The 21,606-nt window shown below is 44.2% G+C and overlaps 1 protein-coding gene, 1 long non-coding RNA gene and 1 pseudogene across 2 annotated transcripts; all 3 read left to right on the top strand.

Moving 5' to 3' along the window:
- The first annotated feature begins 1,249 nt into the window (after positions 1 to 1,249).
- LOC117192986 lies at positions 1,250 to 2,809 on the top strand. Its single transcript, XM_033397715.1, has one exon. It carries the CDS (start codon positions 1,250 to 1,252, stop codon positions 2,807 to 2,809), a length of 1,560 nt encoding a protein of 519 aa, XP_033253606.1.
- Positions 2,810 to 3,669: 860 nt separating this feature from the next.
- Positions 3,670 to 5,469, top strand: LOC117193728 (annotated as a pseudogene).
- Positions 5,470 to 7,971: 2,502 nt separating this feature from the next.
- LOC117193735 lies at positions 7,972 to 10,946 on the top strand. The gene is made up of 2 exons (XR_004474671.1): positions 7,972 to 8,948; positions 10,197 to 10,946. It is a non-coding gene; the product is annotated as an uncharacterized LOC117193735 (long non-coding RNA).
- Positions 10,947 to 21,606: the final 10,660 nt, after the last annotated feature.

The raw sequence follows: 21,606 nt of genomic DNA, 5'->3' as shown, positions 1-21,606 counted from the left end.
GCCCGTTTCCTTTTCTCCCACGCAACTCTGCCACTGCTTCCCAGGATCCACTATAGATGCCGCTGTCTCTTTCTTCTCCAGCCCTGATACCTATCGCTTCTCTCCAAAACCGCCCAGAACAATTTTTTACTTAACTGCCTTATTCTAAATACTTGCTTTTTTGGATCTTGTCTAAACAAAGGTTTTAACGAAATAGGTCAAACAGAAAGATGTTTTATCGAAATAGGTCAAAAGAAAAAAACGAAAGAGGATAGTCGTTCATATTGCTCAATTTAGAGATTCCGTTGAATAATTCTGGCTAACTAAAACCTTTAGTTCTGCCCACATAATTTTATGCCGTTGATGAATACATTTTCTTCAAGATTGGCTACAACAAGGTTTGAACAAAATAGTTCAACAAAAAAACAGTCGCAATGCTGCTAGTATTTGAAGACATGATGCGTGTATAGGCCTACACCCTATTTCGTTAATTTGATATGAAGATAAAACGTAATTTATGAAGACCTTTTCTCAAATTGATATTCTTTGGACATATTCAAGTACATTATTAGTATCTTGTATGTATTCATCTCGATCCTGATACCTACGGAGTCTTTAACATCTTTTTCCCTAGGGTATAAAAATTAGTGTTGCCTGTAATCATTATTGTCAACCGGTTATTACCAATTTAAATAAATAACGAAATATACGGTCTCATTTTCAGAATATACCTACGAATTATTCATATTCCTTGATTTTTATCATCCGTCGAATATTACTAGCTAGATAGAACATTTAGCCATGCCCACATAGTTTTATAAGATTGATGAATTAATTTTCTACCTGACTGGTCTACCTGACTGGGGGGTTGCGGAACAATAGATTTATTGCAAACAATACATGAAATGCATTCAAATGGAATGAAATTCGAGTTTTGTTTGGTATTTGATATTCTTTGTGTCTTTGGAAATTTGCATTTATAGAGGGCCCCCCCCCCCCCCCACCTCCTCTGCAGGGTTAAAGTTTATTTCTATGAATTTAATGACATATCACGATCAAATTCAACAAAATTCTACAGCACTTGAAGGAGAAATTAAAAATACCAGAAACGTTTTGCAACACTGATGCTTTAACTTTGGAAAGTATGGCAGCTTTCTCCTGCCATTTGACGTCAAAGTGTACAATTATTTTCGTGCCGGCAAGCCGACAAAATCAAAGTCCAGGAATAAATTTGTAATCAAAAAACAAAAAAAAAAAGGAACAAAACGCAATGTCCGGTAGTCAAAATTCTCCGCGCATCGGAGAACAGGCTGCACTGGACGAGGCTCGTGACGCGGGAAGTGGCACCTACGACACGGACGACTGGCAGAAGATACTCCACGGAGAGCCTCCCACCCCCGGCATCGTGCTGGCCGAAGGTGCCCACGATCAGGAGCTGCGGCAGTTTCTGGACACCCTCGATGATGAAGACGGTGCGAATGCGCTGGACGATGTCCCGGAGGTGGAGATTGTCCCAAAGCCGGGAACTATCGCCGACGATGAGGTAATCCTCACTAGAGTCCGCCAGAAGATGAAAAAGAAGCTGTTGAAGAAGCGGGCCGGAGGAAAGTTGAAGGAAAAGAGGACGGCCGGAATGCGACAGCAGAAGTCCCGCGTGACGAGACGCATCTTGCGTCGCCGACTTGCTGCCTACTCGTTTGTCCAGAAGCTGTATCTGGCCACCAACAGCCGCCGCATTGACTTCCTCAATTGGTCGAAGAAGGGCAAGCACCTGCTGCTCGAGTATGTGGCGCTGCAGGAGCATTTGATGGGATCTCGGTCCCTGTTCCGTTGCAACAGCGTCCTCCAGTTCACGAAGCAGCTGTTGAACCACGGCTTTGTGCGTGTGCTGGACCACGACCTGCAGGATCTGCCCAAGAGCTCTATAGTCTTGGTCTTCCAGAATCCCAACTTCGTAATGGGTGTGCCGAAAAAGATCCGCCACATAAGAAACCTGCAACCGCAAGAGAAAAAGGAGACACCCACACCGCAACAGAAGCAGCAGCAGAAGGACCTCTGCTTCTCTTTCAACTCCTATCTGTCGCCCCTGCAGATGGCACGCTGCCGCCTCCGCACGGAGCTGAGCTACCATTCCGACGTGGCTTTGCTGCAGGAACACGCCAATGCCTCGAACAGGCCGGTGGCCAAACGCGGGGGCCGGCCGGCCGCCATCCTGGAGACCACCGTGGAGCAGCAGCTGGTGGCCAAGACGGACAAGATCGTGAATCCGTACGAGTCGGTGGCCAAGATACTCACCAAGCAGGTGCCCTCGTTTGCCGGCTACTACGGCAACGTGCCGCCCCCGAAGCTGCAGGACTTCTTCCAGGAGTACATGCCCCGCTACGGCATCAAGATCAGCGGCTACAAGCAGATCGTGATCGACGGCCACAACAAGTCGGGCGACTTCAACCAGAACCTACCCATTGGTGTGGACTACTCCGACGAGGAGAACGATGCTGCCGCAGATGCCAAGAAGGATGCCTTTGACCTTGAGGAGGTCATGCAGCAGCTGTGCGACGACGATGGCGACGGCAGCGGCAGTGGCAGCGGCAGTACATCCAAGCCCAAGGAGAAGCCCAAACCGATCAAGTCCAAAAAAAAGAAGTACAACAAAGGCTCGAAATTGAACGCGCTCCTGGAGTCTAGCTCCAGCTCCGGTTCCAGTTCCAGCGAAGACGAAGACGAAGGAGCTTCCTCGTCATTGGAGCTGTTTCTGAACGAGAACAACGGCACCTACAAGTTTGTAAAGAAATCCAAGCAGGAAAAAATCCACCAGCTGAAGAAGGTCTAGGCTCTAGGATGTGGGGAATATAATTCCGAAAGAGATCGAGGTCAAATCCGGCTGTTATATAGTTAAGAAATGTTGTTCAATCTCTCTGGACTGTGTACCACCCGCCCTGGCGAGAGAGCCCGAAGTCTGTGTCTGCGCTTAGTCAAACAAATCTGAAGTTAAATATATGTGTACAAATATTTATTGAAACGAAAAAGTTGATTGTTGTTGTTTTCAAATATATGCCTACCATCTATTCCATGAAAGTTTATGTATTTTTAGAGCCAGTGATGTCCAGAGCCTCCCTTGGAGGAAACCAAAATATACCTACATAAAGAAATCTGTTTTAATGTATAGTTTTTCTTTTTTTTTACATCTATATATTATAGTTTAGTATTGTTAAATTAAACAAAATTCTTAGAGAATTTCTTAATTATTTTATTTGTATTATCTACTAAGTTGTTGTAATTTGTTTATTTGTCTTTGATGGAGAGTAGTCCTCTCTCTGTAGTCCTTTGTTACAACCACTTATGTAAACTTGATTAGACATTTGAATTTAACCGAACAATGTATGATTTGCATTAGTTTTCCTTCAACTTCTCAGACCGCAGAAATGAACGAATGAACTGAACGATTGATGATTAAGTTTAGTTTAAGCTAAAATTACGAGCAACATTTGCAGCAAATGGAGTTTCAGACTAAGCCTAATCTGGACCTTTGTTTATGATTTTTCACACGTTTCTTTTCGTTTTCTTTTCACTTTCATTTCATACAACCAAAAAAAAAAAATAAACTAAAATAAACTAAAAAAAAACCACAAAAATATCAATCGAATCGAATCGAATCCTCCCATCACAAATAGCAAATCAATGAAAATTGACCATAATCACTAACCCAATCAATCACCGAACACCTAATCCTCCAAAAATCACACATCCTCCACACACGATCACCACCCACGATCACCACCCACTAACCAATGAACCAATGAACCAACCAACCACGGGATCTCCTTTCATCTGATTGATCTGTTCGACCTCAAACCTGAGTTACGACTTCAAGCACAGTGTGTTCGGCAGCGATGACGTGGACCAGGACTCGGACAATAACAGGGAGCGCTTCCAACAAGAGCTATTTGCGCAAGCGTCACCTGCAGCGGCACATGCGCGACGAGTGCATCGGCATTCCGCCGCGCTTCAACTGTAAATTCTGCAGCTCCCGTTTCCGCCGCAAGTACCACATGGTGCGGCATCTGGTCTCAAAGCACGGCATACCGCCGGCCATCGCACAGCTGACGACAGGCAGCTGGTCGCGCACCTCGAGCGGTCGCGACAGCACGAGCGGAAGTGTCATGGACCTGAAGGCCGGAAATCTGGGCCTTCACATGGGCGGCGACTGCGGTGCGAGTGTGGGCAGCGTGGGCTCGCTCAACGACTGCGAGAGCCCCAATCCCGAGAACCTATCGCTGCGCAAGGAGAACTACGAGAACGAGAATTTGTCCGGCGTTGCACTTCACCACTGCCGCCACACATGGTGTCGATACCGACCTACGGGCTGACTGGAGTCATTACGGCCATCTCGGCAGCTGCTGCCGTGGTCGAAGAGCAGGCGGCCGCAGCCGCCGCCGCTGCTGCAGCTGCAGCCGCAGCCGCTGAAGCGGCAGCCAAGAACAACAACGATGTCGGAGGAGGAGCAGGCGAGCAGGCGGCAGAAGGCGCCGTGGGGGGATCTGCAACAGAGTTGAACATCAAGCCGGAACCGGTTACCCCCAGCAAGGTGCAGCACCTGATGAGCGAGGATTGGAACATGAAGCTGGGCCTGCAGATCATCTCGAACTCGTTGCTCAAGGAGCGATTGATGAACACCATGCCATTGCTTATAACAACAATTAAAAGGAGATCGCCTATCAGAGCAACCAAAGTCATATGTTCTGTCCCCCCACCCCCCTGTCTACTATACTTAATTTATTGAAACTCGAATCTCGAAACTTCTCATCTAATTTTGTCAAAGAGTCAGCTCGCCATATTTGTAGGCTATAAATGTATATTTAAATGTATTTTAACTTGATTTGTAACTCGTATGTCCCCCTACCATGTAAGCTTGTGTGAATCTCAGCCAGACATTCCAGACATTCCGATCTTCAAAGACGAACCTCTTTCGAAGATCCATTTTAATTTATGTAGACTATGTATTCTTTTGTCGCAAGCGAAATGTGTCTTACAATTCTCTTATTACAATGTTGAAACACGCCATCTCGAAAATCGAAAATTGAAAATTGGAAATCGATAATCAAATCTTTCCTATAACCGAAACGAACTTGAACCGTCACGAATTTGTATTTATATAAGGATTTCCTATACGCCCGCCCACATCCAGCGATAGGATGGAATGGGATACATGTATGTTTGTATGTATATGTATCGAAATATTTGTTAGTCACGTAAGAGAAAGGACGAAACCAAAAACGAGACAGGAATCAAATCTTCTTACTACAAGTTGAGTAATTCCAGTTTGATTGAATCCAAAAAAGAAAAACAACTCCAAAATACTCAACCAACGAACCCAGCTCCCCCCCTGTCCTCTCGCAAAAGAAGAAGAGGACGGTGCGGGGGTGTATTTTGTAATTTTAATGCACCTATTCCAAATGATATGCCACCAAATTGTACGACTAGTTAAGTTATTTTTACACTTTACTTTTACTTCTACACTTAATGCCTAATTTATCCAAAGTCCAAACGAAATAAAAAAAAAATTATATTTTTTAACAAAAAACAAACTAAAGAACCACAGAAATATATTACATGTATGTATTTAATTACAGCCAAACGGGATGTTTATTGTTCCCTTTTTAGGCATTTTTCTCTTCTATTTTTCTCTCCCCCCTATCATCATCATCATTTCCATCTTTTGTTCATTCCTCCTGCTCCACAATGCTTTTGTTTTTGGTTCCACATTCTGTTCACATTCCCCTACCGCTCAGTTTTCTTTCGTTTTCTGGCGATTGTTGTGCGAATTTTCACTAACCTATTTTATTACTAAATTTCTTTTAGATGTCTCTACAAAAACTGTTGTACTACCACTCCACTACTCTACATCTACTACTACTCCAAAAAAACCACTACCTACTACTCAAATACTACTATCTGTGAGGCGGCGGCGGCCAGAAGGCATCTCTGTCTGGGGACGTCCGTCTACTGCAGCGATCGAAGCGCAAAGAAAACAAAAGTCTGTCACTTACAGTATTATCTACTATATCTACTATCTTTTTTAATATATATTCCACGATATATATATACATATATCTTTGTTCTGTGTAAAACTCTCGCCTCGAACTGTTTTTTGTCTGGGTTCCAACTACCTAAAAAAACACACACACACAAACACCCCCCCGGTACTGTGCGAAACGGAACTAGAAGGAATTCTATATCCTATCCATATAAAACTGAATCTCTAGTTCTGTTTCGCATTGTATTGTACCCTGTAAGCATGCTCCCAAACATACCTCGTGTATCTGTCTATTTCTCTCTCTCTTGCTCTCACTCTCTTGCTTGGGTTCTCTCATGTGTCTGCTTTCTGTGGCGTCTCTGTTGTGTGTGTTGCGTGTGAGTGTCCTTTATGCGCTTTTTGTTCTGCCGAGCGTTTTTCTAACTTCCAATTTCTATCTTTAAAATTACACCTAGATCTACATCTCCATTTGATAATGTATTTGTGTGTCTTTCGATGAAATATTAAACAAAAATAAATTATTTAACACTTGATGTTTTTTCTTACACAGACTTATTCTAATACTTAAGAAGGTTCCATCTGGGTTCTTATATCATCTACATACATAACATATACATACACATATACGTATGTCTATGTCATATCTATTGCTGGGATGATCTTTTTATAGTTTTAAGCTATATAAATGTGTTTTATATATATATGTATATGTATGCATACATTTTTCGTTTTCCTTTTCGTTTTTTTCCCCGTCTAAATAGTTAATAAACTTTCTTTTGGAATGCTTGAGATGTTTTTAAGTCATTTTATATTTATGAATTTATATTAATTGTTTTTTGTTTTTTTTTTTCCTGATATTTTATTTGTAGATTAACAAACTTGACTTGCTCAAAAAAAAAAAAATTAAGAAACGCAGAAAATATCAGCCACTCAGACAGATAATACAGTCAGTCAATCACGATTATCTGCTAATAATTTAGAATATATTCAGGAATCAATAAACAACGAATCATTGTGAAACATGCGACTCAACTCACGAACTCAATCACTTCCACCCACCCACTCACTCACTTCCACCCACTCCTCTGTGCGTGTCCCTGCTCCCCACCAACGTCCCCTCTGGCTCCCCCTCTATCTCTGTCTCTCCCACCTCTCTCTGTCATGCACACCCAATTACATTTACAGATTTCGTCCTGACCTGGTACCAGCACGCCTGCGACCAGTGCGGCAAATCCTACAAGACCCGCAAGAGTCTCAGCCGCCATCGTCGATTCGAGTGCCGCTTCACGACCGAGCGGCCGATCTTCCAGTGTCCCAGCTGCAACTATGCGGCCAAGCGGAGCGACAACCTCACCAAGCACATCAAGACCCATTTTGCCAAGGTGAAGAAGGACTTCCTGCCGCTGGCCTTCCAGATGCAGGCCTCCGGCATTCAGACCAAGTGGGAGGCCACCGCATAAAGGGGCTATGCTACACGCGCCAGTCCGCCAAAACCTTCCGCTTTCGTTGAGGTTTAGTTTTTACGCCATTTGCACATGCAAATACCATTAGTATTATACCCTAAGTTTCAAGCGCGAACTAGCCAGGACCGACTGCAATGATCCACTGCTCAGAATGGCCCTCAAGGGACAGTTTCGGGCGGGGTTTCTATTCGGGATTTCAGTTTGTTTTGCCCAATTCCTGATATCATTGCAGTCGCGTTCGGATCTCATAAACATTCGTAATTTAGATTAAGTTAAGCACGGATTTTTTCAGCCACCACTAACTTATGCTTCTAACTTCAGCTTGTCTGTCTCTCATTTCCTTTAAGTTAACTTAAGTTGTTAGCCAAGTAAGCCAAAGTCCACACAAAACCGAAACCAAAACGTGAACAAAACTAAGTCAGGGAGAGAAACACAACACTACTGAGAGTAGTCGGGTGGGTGGGGAAGGGGAAGGGGGGGGGGGGGGGCTGGGTTGCCAACCCACTTTGCATTCCTAAGAAAGAACGAAACAAAAGTGAACGAAACATTTTTCGATACATAGTCCTAGTCCTTAGTAAGCGGCAATGCCAAAACAGCGAAATTTCAGAAAATTAACTGACTAACAAAACTTTGTAGATGATAGTTCGTAGACGATCTAAGTTCCTTTGCTAGCTAGGGTTATGGATTACCTATAGACAAGAAGGATCTCAAACAAAAGACAAATGAATCGTAACCAACAGTAAAATTGCAACTTAACTAAACAAAAACTAAACATAACTGAACAACATCAAACACACACACACACAAATAGTTCAAATATATATTTACAAAGCAGCCAAAAACAAAATTAAAGCCCAACTCTACAGTTAAATACACATGCATACTATATACATATATACAAAGATATATATTTTGTGAACCTTTAAAAAAAAAAACAAAAAGCAAAAAAATGTGAAACGAATTTGTGACCAAACCAGAGTATAGAAACCGAAACGATATATAGCTAGTGATGTAAGCCACTTAACCACATATATATAGATATTTATATATATTTTTATACTCGAGAGCCGTAACTAAGTATTTTTATATGAATATTTTTGTAACTCGAATAAAATAGTATTGAAAAAGAAATCGTTTCAATGACTAGGGATCTGTCGCTGCATCATTCCCCCACTCCACTCTACTCTCCTCTCTTTCCGTCTCTCTCTCTCTCTATTTATCTCTTGTTGGCCAAGTTTACTAAACATGTTTCTTTGCAGACCGACCCATATCAAGCACCATTATCATGATCATCTTCAGACAAGCATCATCCCACAGCGCTCATTCAAACCAACCAACCAACCAATCAAATAAAAAAAGCCAATCTGCAATGCTGCTAGCTCACGCTTCACCATGCCACCATGCCACGCCCACGCCCACACAAAATACAAAATATTAAAATTCAACCAAACACCCCGCAACACACACTAACTGTAAATATCACAAACTTTTTATACCCGATACTCAAAATGAGTATTGGGGTATATTAGATTTGTGGTAAAAGTGGATGTGTGTAACGTCCAGAAGGAATCGTTTCCGACCCCATAAAGTATATATTCTTGATCAGCATCAATAGCCGAGTCGATTGAGCCCTGTCTGTCTGTCCGTCTGTCCGTCCGTCCGTCCGTCCGTCCGTCCGTCCGTCCGTCCGTCCGTCCGTCCGTCCGTCCGTCCCCTTCAGCGCCTAGTGCTCAAAGACTATAAGAGCTAGAGCAACGATGTTTTGGATCCAGACATCTGTGATATGTCACTGCTACAAAAATATTTCAAAACTTTGCCCCGCCCACTTCCGCCCCCACAAAGGACGAAAATCTGTGGCATCTACATTTTTAAAGATACGATAAAACCAAAAACGCAGAATCGTAGAGGATGACTATATGTTCTAGAGTGTAAAATCTCAACCAGATCGTATAATTATTATAGCCAGAATCAAGAAAACAATTTCATTCTTTCTCGCTCTGTCTCTCTCTAACACACAGGTTTCATAGTCGGTTTTGCCAATTGCAAAATATGAGTTCAAGGATCTCAGAACCTATAAGAGCCTGTGATATCGGACCTTGACCGTTTCGTGTCCAAATTTCGCCACACCCCCTTCCGCCCCCGCAAAGGACGAAAATCTGTTGCATCCACAATATTGCACATTCGAGAAAACTAAAATTCGCAGAATCATAGATAATGACCATATCTATCAGATTGCTGAATCTGGATCAGATCGGATCATTTTTGTAGCCAAAAGGAACAAATCAATTTGCAGTGGCTACGCAGCCCCCGACGTCACGCTCAGACTGATTTTCTGTCTCTCTCGCACGCACTCTTTGTCGTGTCGTTTAATATTAGCGGCGTCTGCCGGAGAGAGCCATACTGACTTAGTATCGGGTATAACTGTAGAGTTGCGGTGTCCGCAGCAACTCACAACGTTCCACCTCGTTATTATTCATATTATTGTTTATACTGAAAACTTATACAAAACTTAACTTTCTTGCAAAATATTTTTCTAAACTTAAAAAAAAAAACCAAAAACTTTACTGAAACTCTTGTTAATTTTTCAAAATAAATACGAATTTATCGAAATATACGAATTTCCTCTGTAGTTGTGTAAGCAGAACGCCCCAGACTCATAAGATATATATCTCTCTCTTTCTTCTCCTTCTATATATTTGCTTAAACATCCTCCTTTAAAGCTCCAAGCAGCTACGCATCCAACTCGAGCCAGACCCCGCCGCCGACTGGCACTTTGGCGCACTCCCTGATCCGCGACTACTGGTACGAGCTGAAGTTCTCCGATCTGTTCACGTTCATCAACCCGGACGGACGGTATCAGTGCCCGAGATTCAATTGCCTGAAGAGCTTCAAGGACGCCAGCTCCTTGCAACGACATATCAGGTGAGTGTCGGGCATACCATATGCATATGTCTATATCTATCTATCTATATCAACGTTTCCCTAGATATGAATGTGGTGGACAGAAAAAATTTCGCTGTCTGATGTGCGGCAAGCATTTTCACAAAGCTCCCACCTAAAGCGGCACCTTGAGTCCGGTGTCTGTGTCAAATATTACTTATGAGATAATGTTTTCTTTAAAATCAATTAGAATAAGCGTTATCCCAATAGGCAGAGGATCAAGCAATGATCGAATGACGTGAAAAGAACATGAACATTGAACATGAATATATATGTATAACAAAAGAAACACGCAACACAAGAAAAAACAAGAACAGAATGATATATAGAACCATTAGCTAAAGGAAAAGGAATTCAAAAACAAAAACAAAAAACAAAAAACCAAGAACAATTACAAATAACAACAACAAAACGAATTTATTGGATGCCACATCATTTATAAAGAAAGGGAAAACCAACCAATCTATATATACATTATATATGATGATAATTATTGTTGAAACTGAGCATTAAATAAGCAAATGGAATACTTAGTTAAACGAGTTGAAAAAGAAACAAAAAACCAATATTTAACAAGCAAGAACAACAATATATACATATATATATATATATATATATATATAATTAAATATGCGACACTTCAGTTTACGTTTTAAAAAAGGTTTTATTCTTCACTTAAACTTTAGCGTACATTGATTAGTTATTTCCCCGACGATGACTGAGGTCTGAAGTCTTGAACGGAATTAACTTTGGTTGAATTCTCCGACGGTGTCGCGATTGACGTTTGTCTTGAACAGAACTGAGTTGGCTTCTTAGATGCAGACTATTTATATTATGATGCTCGGTTTGGGATTCGGATTTGGATTCGGAGGCGTTGGCTTCGACTTCGGCTTCGGAGATGGAGTACGTGACTCGATCGATATGTGGGAAAGGCTGCTTTTGATGAAAGGCTTCCGCTGCGTATGATCGGTGTTGCATTACTTGGGGGTGGCTGAGAATAGGGCCTCTGATTGGTCAGCTAGGATGGTGTGATTCTTGAGAATCGATTCGTAATTGATCTCTGAAGAGTGGCGTGATTCTGGTGCGGCTGGATTCTAGTGCGGCATCTATTGTTTTATGTTCAACTTCCAGTTTAGGGTGTTTGTTTGCATTGCCTGCAATCGTCTGCGCGTGGTCCATTTCGAGCGTGAGATTGTTTATGAGGGTTCGAAGCTGAGGGTGTCGTATTGTTTATAGTATTGTGGGTGCAGGGTAATAGACATAGACAAGGGTATGCGGAGCATGGACTATAGATATGTCACTCCCCCATTGTTAGATTTAAGCCTGTCCTCAGGCGATTATCCTTTGATATAGTTCGGGTGCGTCTAAAACTGTGCCTGCTGGGGATTCCTCGTCTTCGTCTGAAGGTGTTTCTATGTGCGGGTCGGTTTTAGGCTTATTGCTTTTACTTAGATTAAACAATTTGTAGCTTAATCCTATTATGATTATGACAAATAGTAGTATTAAGCTTACATGTAATACATTATTTAATCGCGTATTTTCTATTACGATTTCTTTGGTTTGCAAATAAGACAATGGTTTAATTTTTGTTACGTTATTGTTGATGTAGATGCTTTGTGCAAATTCTGGTATGGAGTTGGATATTAAGAATTCGTTTAACTGTACACTGCAATTATGTATTTTTATTAATGCTGTGGAGATAATGTTTTTTATCCCCAATCGGCCGACTAATTATTTCGAATTAAATAAAACTCGGCGCAGAAATAAAATTACGATATGTTCTTTAATGCGTGACATCCAAATTGCAAGTGTGGCTTGCCTGCCCTTTACATTGCCGCTCCGACCGCTAAGCGCAGCTTCGCTCGGCCGACGTCGGTAGGCAGACGCAAAGCGGAGATAGCGAAGAGCGAGCTGGCAGAGAGCGTTTAGCAGGGCAAGCAAGCGCAGAGCTTTAACAAACAAATGAGTGACATAGACATAAGTAACAAACAAAATAAGCGGCTGAGGGCCGAAGAATTAGGTGCTATTTGGCAAGCAGCTAATCGGCTGGGTTCTGCTCCGAACATTCACCCCCCGTTGGAAGGCAAAGGGTTTCAACAGATCCATCCTGAAGGGGCAGAACCGCTATTTTTCCAACGGCCCTCTTGAAAAGGCCTTTTTGAGTGCGGATGACGGCTACTCTGATGGTTCCATCTTTTCCTGGGATGACGCTCTCAATGCGGCCAAGCGGCCACCTTAATGGTGGCAGCGTTTCCTCCTTGATCATGACGAGCGCTCCTAGCTTGATGTTTGGAGACGATGACCGCCACTTGCTCCGCTCCTGAAGAATCGAAAGATACGCCGTGCTCCATTTTCTCCAAAACGCCTGCTTCATTTGACACAGCCGCTGCCATCGACTAAGTAGGTTGACCCGGAGATGCGCCACATCTGGCTCGTCGAATGCAGCTTTCGGGGCTCCATTGAGAAAGTGGTTTGGCGTGAGCACATCTAGATCATCGGGACTTTCTGTAATTGCATAAAGCGGACGGGAATTTAACAAAGCAGAGATTTCACAAGCCAAGGTCTGAATTTCATCAAGAGTAAAAATGTAGGTCCCGACGATGCGATGAAAATGATATTTAGCTGCTTTAACAGCCGCCTCCCACAAACCCCCAAAATGAGGTGAGCGAGGGGGGATGAATTTCCAGTCGATTCCACTAGAAACGCAGAGATGTGACACAGCCGACGTATGAGGATCGCTGAGGAACATTTGCCGAAGCTCCAAAAGCTCATTTTTTGCTCCTACAAAATTTGTAGCGTTGTCTGACCAGATGATTCGAGGTTTGGGACGTAGACTTATAAAACGCCTTAATGCTGCCAGAAAGGATTCTGTAGATAGATCCCGAACGACTTCCAAATGAGTTGCTTTGGTGCTAAAGCATACGAAGACAGCGATGTAACATTTGATAGGAGGCCTGCTTCTGACTTCCGACTTGTGATAAAAGGGTCCGCAAAAATCAACGCCCGTTGTGTGGAATGCTGGATTAGTCCTTACGCGATCCGCAGGCAAGTTTCCCATGATATGTTCCCTCAGCACTGGCTTCAAACGAACCATTAGCTAAAGGAAAAGGAATTCAAAAACAAAAACAAAAAACAAAAAACCAAGAACAATTACAAATAACAACAACAAAACGAATTTATTGGATGCCACATCATTTATAAAGAAAGGGAAAACCAACCAATCTATATATACATTATATATGATGATAATTATTGTTGAAACTGAGCATTAAATAAGCAAATGGAATACTTAGTTAAACGAGTTGAAAAAGAAACAAAAAACCAATATTGAACAAGCTAGAACAACAATATATACATATATATATATATATATATATATATATATAATTAAATATGCGACACTTCAGTTTACGTTTTAAAAAAGGTTTTATTCTTCACTTAAACTTTAGCGTACATTGATTAGTTATATCCCCGACGATGACTGAGGTCTGAAGTCTTGAACGGAATTAACTTTGGTTGAATTCTCCGACGGTGTCGCGATTGACGTTTGTCTTGAACAGAACTGAGTTGGCTTCTTAGATGCAGACTATTTATATTATGATGCTCGGTTTGGGATTCGGATTTGGATTCGGAGGCGTTGGCTTCGACTTCGGCTTCGGAGATGGAGTACGTGACTCGATCGATATGTGGGAAGGGCGGCTTTTGATGAAAGGCTTCCGCTGCGTATGATCGGTGTTGCATTACTTGGGGGTGGCTGAGAATAGGGCCTCTGATTGGTCAGCTAGGATGGTGTGATTCTTGAGAATCGATTCGTAATTGATCTCTGAAGAGTGGCGTGATTCTGGTGCGCCTGGATTCTAGTGCGGCTGGATTCTAGGGCGGCATCTATTGTTTTATGTTCAACTTCCAGTTTAGGGTGTTTGTTTGCATTGCCTGCAATCGTCTGCGCGTGGTCCATTTCGAGCGTGAGATTGTTTATGAGGGTTCGAAGCTGAGGGTGTCGTATTGTTTATAGTATTGTGGGTGCAGGGTAATAGACATAGACAAGGGTATGCGGAGCATGGACTATAGATATGTCACTCCCCCATTGTTAGATTTAAGCCTGTCCACAGGCGATTATCCTTTGATATAGTTCGGGTGCGTCTAAAACTGTGCCTGCTGGGGATTCCTCGTCTTCGTCTGAAGGTGTTTCTATGTGCGGGTCGGTTTTAGGCTTATTGCTTTTACTTAGATTAAACAATTTGTAGTTTAATCCTATTATGACTATGACAAATAGTAGTAATAAGCTTACATGTAATACATTATTTAATCGCGTATTTTCTATTACGATTTCTTTGGTTTGCAAATAAGACAATGGTTTAATTTTTGTTACGTTATTGTTGATGTAGATGCTTTGTGCAAATTCTGGTATGGAGTTGGATATTAAGAATTCGTTTAACTGTACACTGCAATTATGTATTTTTATTAATGCTGTGGAGATAATGTTTTTTATCCCCAATCGGCCGACTAATTATTTCGAATTAAATAAAACTCGGCGCAGAAATAAAATTACGATATGTTCTTTAATGCGTGACATCCAAATTGCAAGTGTGGCTTGCCTGCCCTTTACATTGCCGCTCCGATCGCTAAGCGCAGCTTCGCTCGGCCGACGTCGGTAGGCAGACGCAAAGCGGAGATAGCGAATAGCGAGCTGGCAGAGAGCGTTTAGCAGGGCAAGCAAGCGCAGAGCTTTAACAAACAAATGAGTGACATAGACATAAGTAACAAACAAAATAAGCGGCTGAGGGCCGAAGAATTAGGTGCTATTTGGCAAGCAGCTAATCGGCTGGGTTCTGCTCCGAACATTCACCCCCGTTGGAAGGCAAAGGGTTTCAACAGATCCATCCTGAAGGGGCAGAACCGCTATTTTTCCAACGGCCCTCTTGAAAAGGCCTTTTTGAGTGCGGATGACGGCTACTCTGATGGTTCCATCTTTTCCTGGGATGACGCTCTCAATGCGGCCAAGCGGCCACCTTAATGGTGGCAGCGTTTCCTCCTTGATCATGACGAGCGCTCCTAGCTTGATGTTTGGAGACGATGACCGCCACTTGCTCCGCTCCTGAAGAATCGAAAGATACGCCGTGCTCCATTTTCTCCAAAACGCCTGCTTCATTTGACACAGCCGCTGCCATCGACTAAGTAGGTTGACCCGGAGATGCGCCACATCTGGCTCGTCGAATGCAGCTTTCGGGGCTCCATTGAGAAAGTGGTTTGGCGTGAGCACATCTAGATCATCGGGACTTTCTGTAATTGCATAAAGCGGACGGGAATTTAACAAAGCAGAGATTTCACAAGCCAAGGTCTGAATTTCATCAAGAGTAAAAATGTAGGTCCCGACGATGCGATGAAAATGATATTTAGCTGCTTTAACAGCCGCCTCCCACAAACCCCCAAAATGAGGTGAGCGAGGGGGGATGAATTTCCAGTCGATTCCACTAGAAACGCAGAGATGTGACACAGCCGACGTATGAGGATCGCTGAGGAACATTTGCCGAAGCTCCAAAAGCTCATTTTTTGCTCCTACAAAATTTGTAGCGTTGTCTGACCAGATGATTCGAGGTTTGGGACGTAGACTTATAAAACGCCTTAATGCTGCCAGAAAGGATTCTGTAGATAGATCCCGAACGACTTCCAAATGAGTTGCTTTGGTGCTAAAGCATACGAAGACAGCGATGTAACATTTGATAGGAGGCCTGCTTCTGACTTCCGACTTGTGATAAAAGGGTCCGCAAAAATCAACGCCCGTTGTGTGGAATGCTGGATTAGTCCTTACGCGATCCGCAGGCAAGTTTCCCATGATATGTTCCCTCAGCACTGGCTTCAAACGAAAGCATCTAACACATTTGCGAATGATTCCCGCAACATATTTGCGTCCACCAATAGGCCAGAATTTTTGCCGAAGCAGTCCGAGCAATCCTTGAGCTCCTGCGTGGAGAAACCTTTCGTGAAAGAAGATAATAATAGAGACAGTGACAGGATGTCCCTTAGGAAGCAGGATCGGGTGCTTCGCGTCGTAGTCCAATCCTCCAACACGCAGCAATCCAAAGCTATCCAGAAATGGATTCAGTGAGGCCATCGTGCTTTTTGGGGGTAGGGCCTGTTTGCTGGAGAGGGCCCTTATCTCTTCCGAAAATTGTTGCTGCTGTATTGCCCTTATGAGCAAATGCGTACCATTTTTGATGTCGATTACGGTAAGTTGACCCTTCGACCGCGCTATGCCTTTGTCCTTGAGAATGTAGAATCGATATATGTAAGCAAAGACGCGCTGCATGGATCCGAATGAGTTTTGAAATTTGCAATCGTACGATACATCCCTTTCGTTTGAAACAACCAATGCTGCATGACGACGTTCTGGTACATCGGTCGGCAATTGCAAGCCTGCAGGCCACTCTGAGCTCTCAAGACGCAAGAATGGTGGTCCAGAGATCCAAAGGCTGCTATCCATTAGTTCAGCGGGCGTGGCTCCACGTGATATGATGTCGGCAGGATTCAACTTTGTGGGCACGTGATAAAATTCAATGGTGATTCTCGAACCCAGGCAAGGGCTATGGACGAATCCGACCAGCAATGTATTTGGCATCGAGCTGATAATCCCTTAACTATGGTGGACACTAGTTCGGCTAATACGAGGGCAGCGGACAGCTCAAGCTTGGGGATAGTCATACTTTTCAAGGGCGTGACTCTGGATTTAGAGCATAAGAGAGGACTTTGCACAATGCCAAGAGCTTCCGAACGCATGTATACACAGGCGCCATATGCTGCTTGGCTCGCATCACAAAACGCGTGCATTTCTAATCTGGCTTGCTGCCGAAGCACGTAACGTGGAAACTTAAAGTTTTTAACCATCGACAACTGCGAAGTCAGCTCAATCCAAGTCGTATGTAGATCCTGGGGCAGGCTTTCGTCCCAATTCAATTTTAGGCTTTCGTTCCATAGCGACTGCATAAATATTTTAGCTTTTGTGATGATGGGAGAGATGAGCCCTAGAGGATCGTAGAACCTAGCTAGTGTAGACAGGACCGAACGCTTCGATATTGGGCCTGCAGCGGTTCCGACGTGAGCGAAGCTAAACAGAAGATTGTCCGTGGTGGGATCCCAAACTAGACCAAGCGCCTTGGTTACTTCAGTCCCGTCATGAAAGGTAAGGAACTTTTCGCGATCCGCCTCCGATACGCCTTCCAAAGCAGCGGGTTCATTGGAACACCATTTACGTATGGGAAAACATCCTTTCGAAAGTAGCTCCTTTACCTGCTGACGAATCTTGATGACAGAATCAATGCTGTCCCCTCCAGATATGAGATCATCGACATAGAAATCTCTTCGAACAACATCAGCGCCAAGCGGAAAACGCAACTCTTCATCGTTTGCCAATTGATGAATAGCACGAATTGCTAAGAAAGCGGCAGGTTTGGTTCCGTAAGTAACAGTCTCCAACTTGAACACCTGAATCTCCTCCTTCGGGTCATTGCGCCATAGGATGCACTGCACGTGCGTATCGGGATGGGAAACGCGTACACAGCGGTACATTTTGCAGATATCGCCACACAAGGCGACTTTAAAAAAGCGGAAACGAAGCAGAGTTATCAGAATTTTAGGTTGGATGGTGGGTCCAGCCATAAGCGCATCATTCAGTGATACTCCAGACGCTGTTTTGGCAGATCCATCGAACACTACGCGTAATTTGGTGGTTGTACTATCCTGCTTGTGGACGCAATGGTGAGACAAGAAGTACTGCGGGAGGTCTGACTGCCGCGAAGCTGGCGACATGTGTCCTAAATCACGATACTCCTGAAGAAACTCCATATATTTTGCCTTAAGCTGTGCATTTTTTGCTAGCTTCCTCTCCAAATTGAGAAATCTACGTAGCGCCTGCTGATACGATTCTCCTAATTCCTCTAGACTGAATTTGGTTGGCAAACGCACGGAGTAAGCTCCGGACTCTAGGCGAATGCAGTTTGTGACGAAATGCTGTTCGCAATGAACATCTTCCTCCGAAATTGATGAGGGCGAATAATCTCCATCGACTTCCCAAAACCGCCTTACAATATCGCACAAATTAGTCTCGCAAGCGGAGATGACAGGGGGATCTTCAACGGCTGCTAGCGCCGCACGGGCTTTCTCAGAGTTTTTAATACTTCCTGACACTATCCAGCCAAGTTTCGTCTTCTGCAATGTTGGCAATTGGTCTGACAGTCGAATCTGTCCAACGCACATTAATTCGAAAAACAAACCAGCACCTATCAACAGATCGACACGCTGGGGCTTGGCGAAATTAGGATCAGCCAGTTTTAGATTATTTGGCATTGGCCAATCCTTTGCGTCTAGGCCGAAGTTAGGCTGCATTCCTGTGATTGAGGCAGTGATAATTGCAGAGAGGAAACCGCGATAGCTTTCGTCTTGAGATTGCAGGACGATGTCCACAGCCTTGCTGGATGGTAGAATTGACTCTCCAATACCGGCGATTTTAACGTGAGACGGGTGAGGATCTAACTGCAGCTGATTGGCGAGTCTCGATGTTATAAAGTTAACCTGAGAAGCGGAATCTAAAATGGCACGACATGGAATAAGCGATCCAAAACGGCCCCTGACATATACGATTGCAGGGGCAATCGAGGGGGAGGGCTAATATATTTGCTTGCTCCTAGGGCACTTGCAGGATCATGCTGGGTCGATTCCGTGCTCGGCGACGGCAACTCAGCGTCAGCGCCCGACTGCATGTGGAGCAGTGTGTGATGCTTGGCTTGGCAATTTCTACATGCCCCTGACTTGCAGCGTTGCAATGAATGGCCTTTGTTGAGGCAGTTTAGACATAAATGGCGCTTCTTCACCTCCTTGTATCGAGAAAAAACAGGGAGATCTATAAATGCCTGGCATCGGGATATGTAGCGATCGGAGGATTTGCAATACCTGCATGTTGAGCTATTATGATCGTTAATGGAGGTGTTTAGGGTGCTAGGTTTACTTTCTCCCACCTGCTGGCTAGGAATTGTTACCATAGCCGATCCCAAATTTTCCAGCATCCGACATCTTGCTTCCAAGAATGAGGCCATGCTTGACCACCGAGGCAATCCTGACGTCGGCAAGTTCTCTTCCCATTTCTCCTTGGTCTTGTGGTCCAATTTCGTGCCTATGATGAAGATCAGCAACCCATCGGAAATCTCCTGCCGGGTCGCCAAGGTCTGAAGTGCACGCAAGTGCGAATTGATTTTATCGCTGAGCGCGCGCAAGCCGATAGCCGAGCCCTTCTCCACCCCTTGCAGCCCGAAAATAGCCTTGACGTGTGCCTGAAAATGTAACAGTTTATTATCGAATCGCAACATTAGTAAATTCAACGCCTTGTCGTAATTTTCCTCAGAAAGTTCCAAGGAACGAATCGTATCCAGCGCAGCACCATCTAGACATCCACGAAGATATTGGAATTTTTCGATGATTGGTATACGATGGTCTTTGTGCACCATTGTCGAAAACATCGCGTGGAATTCTGGCCAATCCATGTAGCTCCCACCGAATCGCGGAAGCTGCAACTCGGGCATTCGAGAACGGCCTATACTATTATAGGCGAACAACGACGAATTCCCCTCGAGAGTATGCCGAGCCGTTGAATTGGCAACATTTACCGTGCGAGCAGCCATCAACTCCCGCGACAGCCTGGACCTAACCTTGACATAAACATTCGAAAAGTCCAGCCGGGCATCATGGGCTAACTGCAGGAAATCCAGCCTTTCAAGGCTCGTTTGAGCGGCATCGAAATCCGCATTCATTCGCTCGATCTGCTCTAAGCGAGCTTGAAGTTCTGCCTCATCTAACTCGGCAAGCTCTCCCTTGGTGAGAAAGCGATCCATGGCCTTTAGTTGGCGCGCGATGGACTCGGCCTTGTGCTTGTAGAAATCTACATCACTCGGCATTGCTGCGTTCGCGACATTGGTAGGCTCAGGTGCTGCCATGTTGAGGTTTTAAAAGAGTCACTCAGCACGACCGAAAAAGACACCCTGTATACGTATAAACGTGGGAACCGAAAGCAAAGGGATTACAGCTAATGCCTTTAGCTGTGCGGCTGTGCGAGCTGTCCGATTCCGCTTTGTACTCCGCTTGTGTGTATTAGTGAGTTCGCTGCACTGCCTACCGCACTGCACTGACCGAATTGTCGCGACAGAGAAATTAATAGCCAGCAATGCGTGTATGTAGGTGTATGTAAGTGTGTTTTAGCACCGAATTGTGCTTAACCGCCGAAAATTTGCTAGGGCTAACGAATGTCGATCGCGAATGATTATTAATTGACACTGCAACTCAGAGATCACGTCGGGGTCACCAAATTTTATGTGGAGATAATGTTTTTTATCCCCAATCGGCCGACTAATTATTTCGAATTAAATAAAACTCGGCGCAGAAATAAAATTACGATAATTAATGCGTGACATCCAAATTGCAAGTGTGGCTTGCCTGCCCTTTACATTGCCGCTCCGATCGCTAAGCGCAGCTTCGCTCGGCCGACGTCGGTAGGCAGACGCAAAGCGGAGATAGCGAAGAGCGAGCTGGCAGAGAGCGTTTAGCAGGGCAAGCAAGCGCAGAGCTTTAACAAACAAATGAGTGACAAAGACATAAGTAACAAACAAAATTCTTTAATGCGTGACATCCAAATTGCAAGTGTGGATTGCCTGGCCTTTACATTGCCGCTCCGATCGCTAAGAGCAGCTTCGCTCGGCCGACGTCGGTAGGCAGACGCAAAGCGGAGATAGCGAAGAGCGAGCTGGCAGAGAGCGTTTAGCAGGGCAAGCAAGCGCAGAGCTTTAACAAACAAATGAGTGACATAGACATAAGTAACAAACAAAATAAGCGGCTGAGGGCCGAAGAATTAGGTGCTATTTGGCAAGCAGCTAATCGGCTGGGTTCTGCTCCGAACATTCACCCCCCGTTGGAAGGCAAAGGGTTTCAACAGATCCATCCTGAAGGGGCAGAACCGCTATTTTTCCAACGGCCCTCTTGAAAAGGCCTTTTTGAGTGCGGATGACGGCTACTCTGATGGTTCCATCTTTTCCTGGGATGACGCTCTCAATGCGGCCAAGCGGCCACCTTAATGGTGGCAGCGTTTCCTCCTTGATCATGACGAGCGCTCCTAGCTTGATGTTTGGAGACGATGACCGCCACTTGCTC

This window comes from Drosophila miranda (assembly GCF_003369915.1).
Source record: "Drosophila miranda strain MSH22 chromosome Y unlocalized genomic scaffold, D.miranda_PacBio2.1 Contig_Y2_pilon, whole genome shotgun sequence".
Lineage (NCBI taxonomy): Eukaryota > Metazoa > Arthropoda > Insecta > Diptera > Drosophilidae > Drosophila > Drosophila miranda.
This window is presented reverse-complemented; position numbering and strand designations above follow the sequence as displayed.

Coding starts and splice junctions, on each gene's coding strand:
- LOC117192986 (XM_033397715.1), top strand. CDS start 1,250: ATGTCCGGTAGTCAAAATTCTCCGCGCATCGGAGAACAGGCTGCACTG.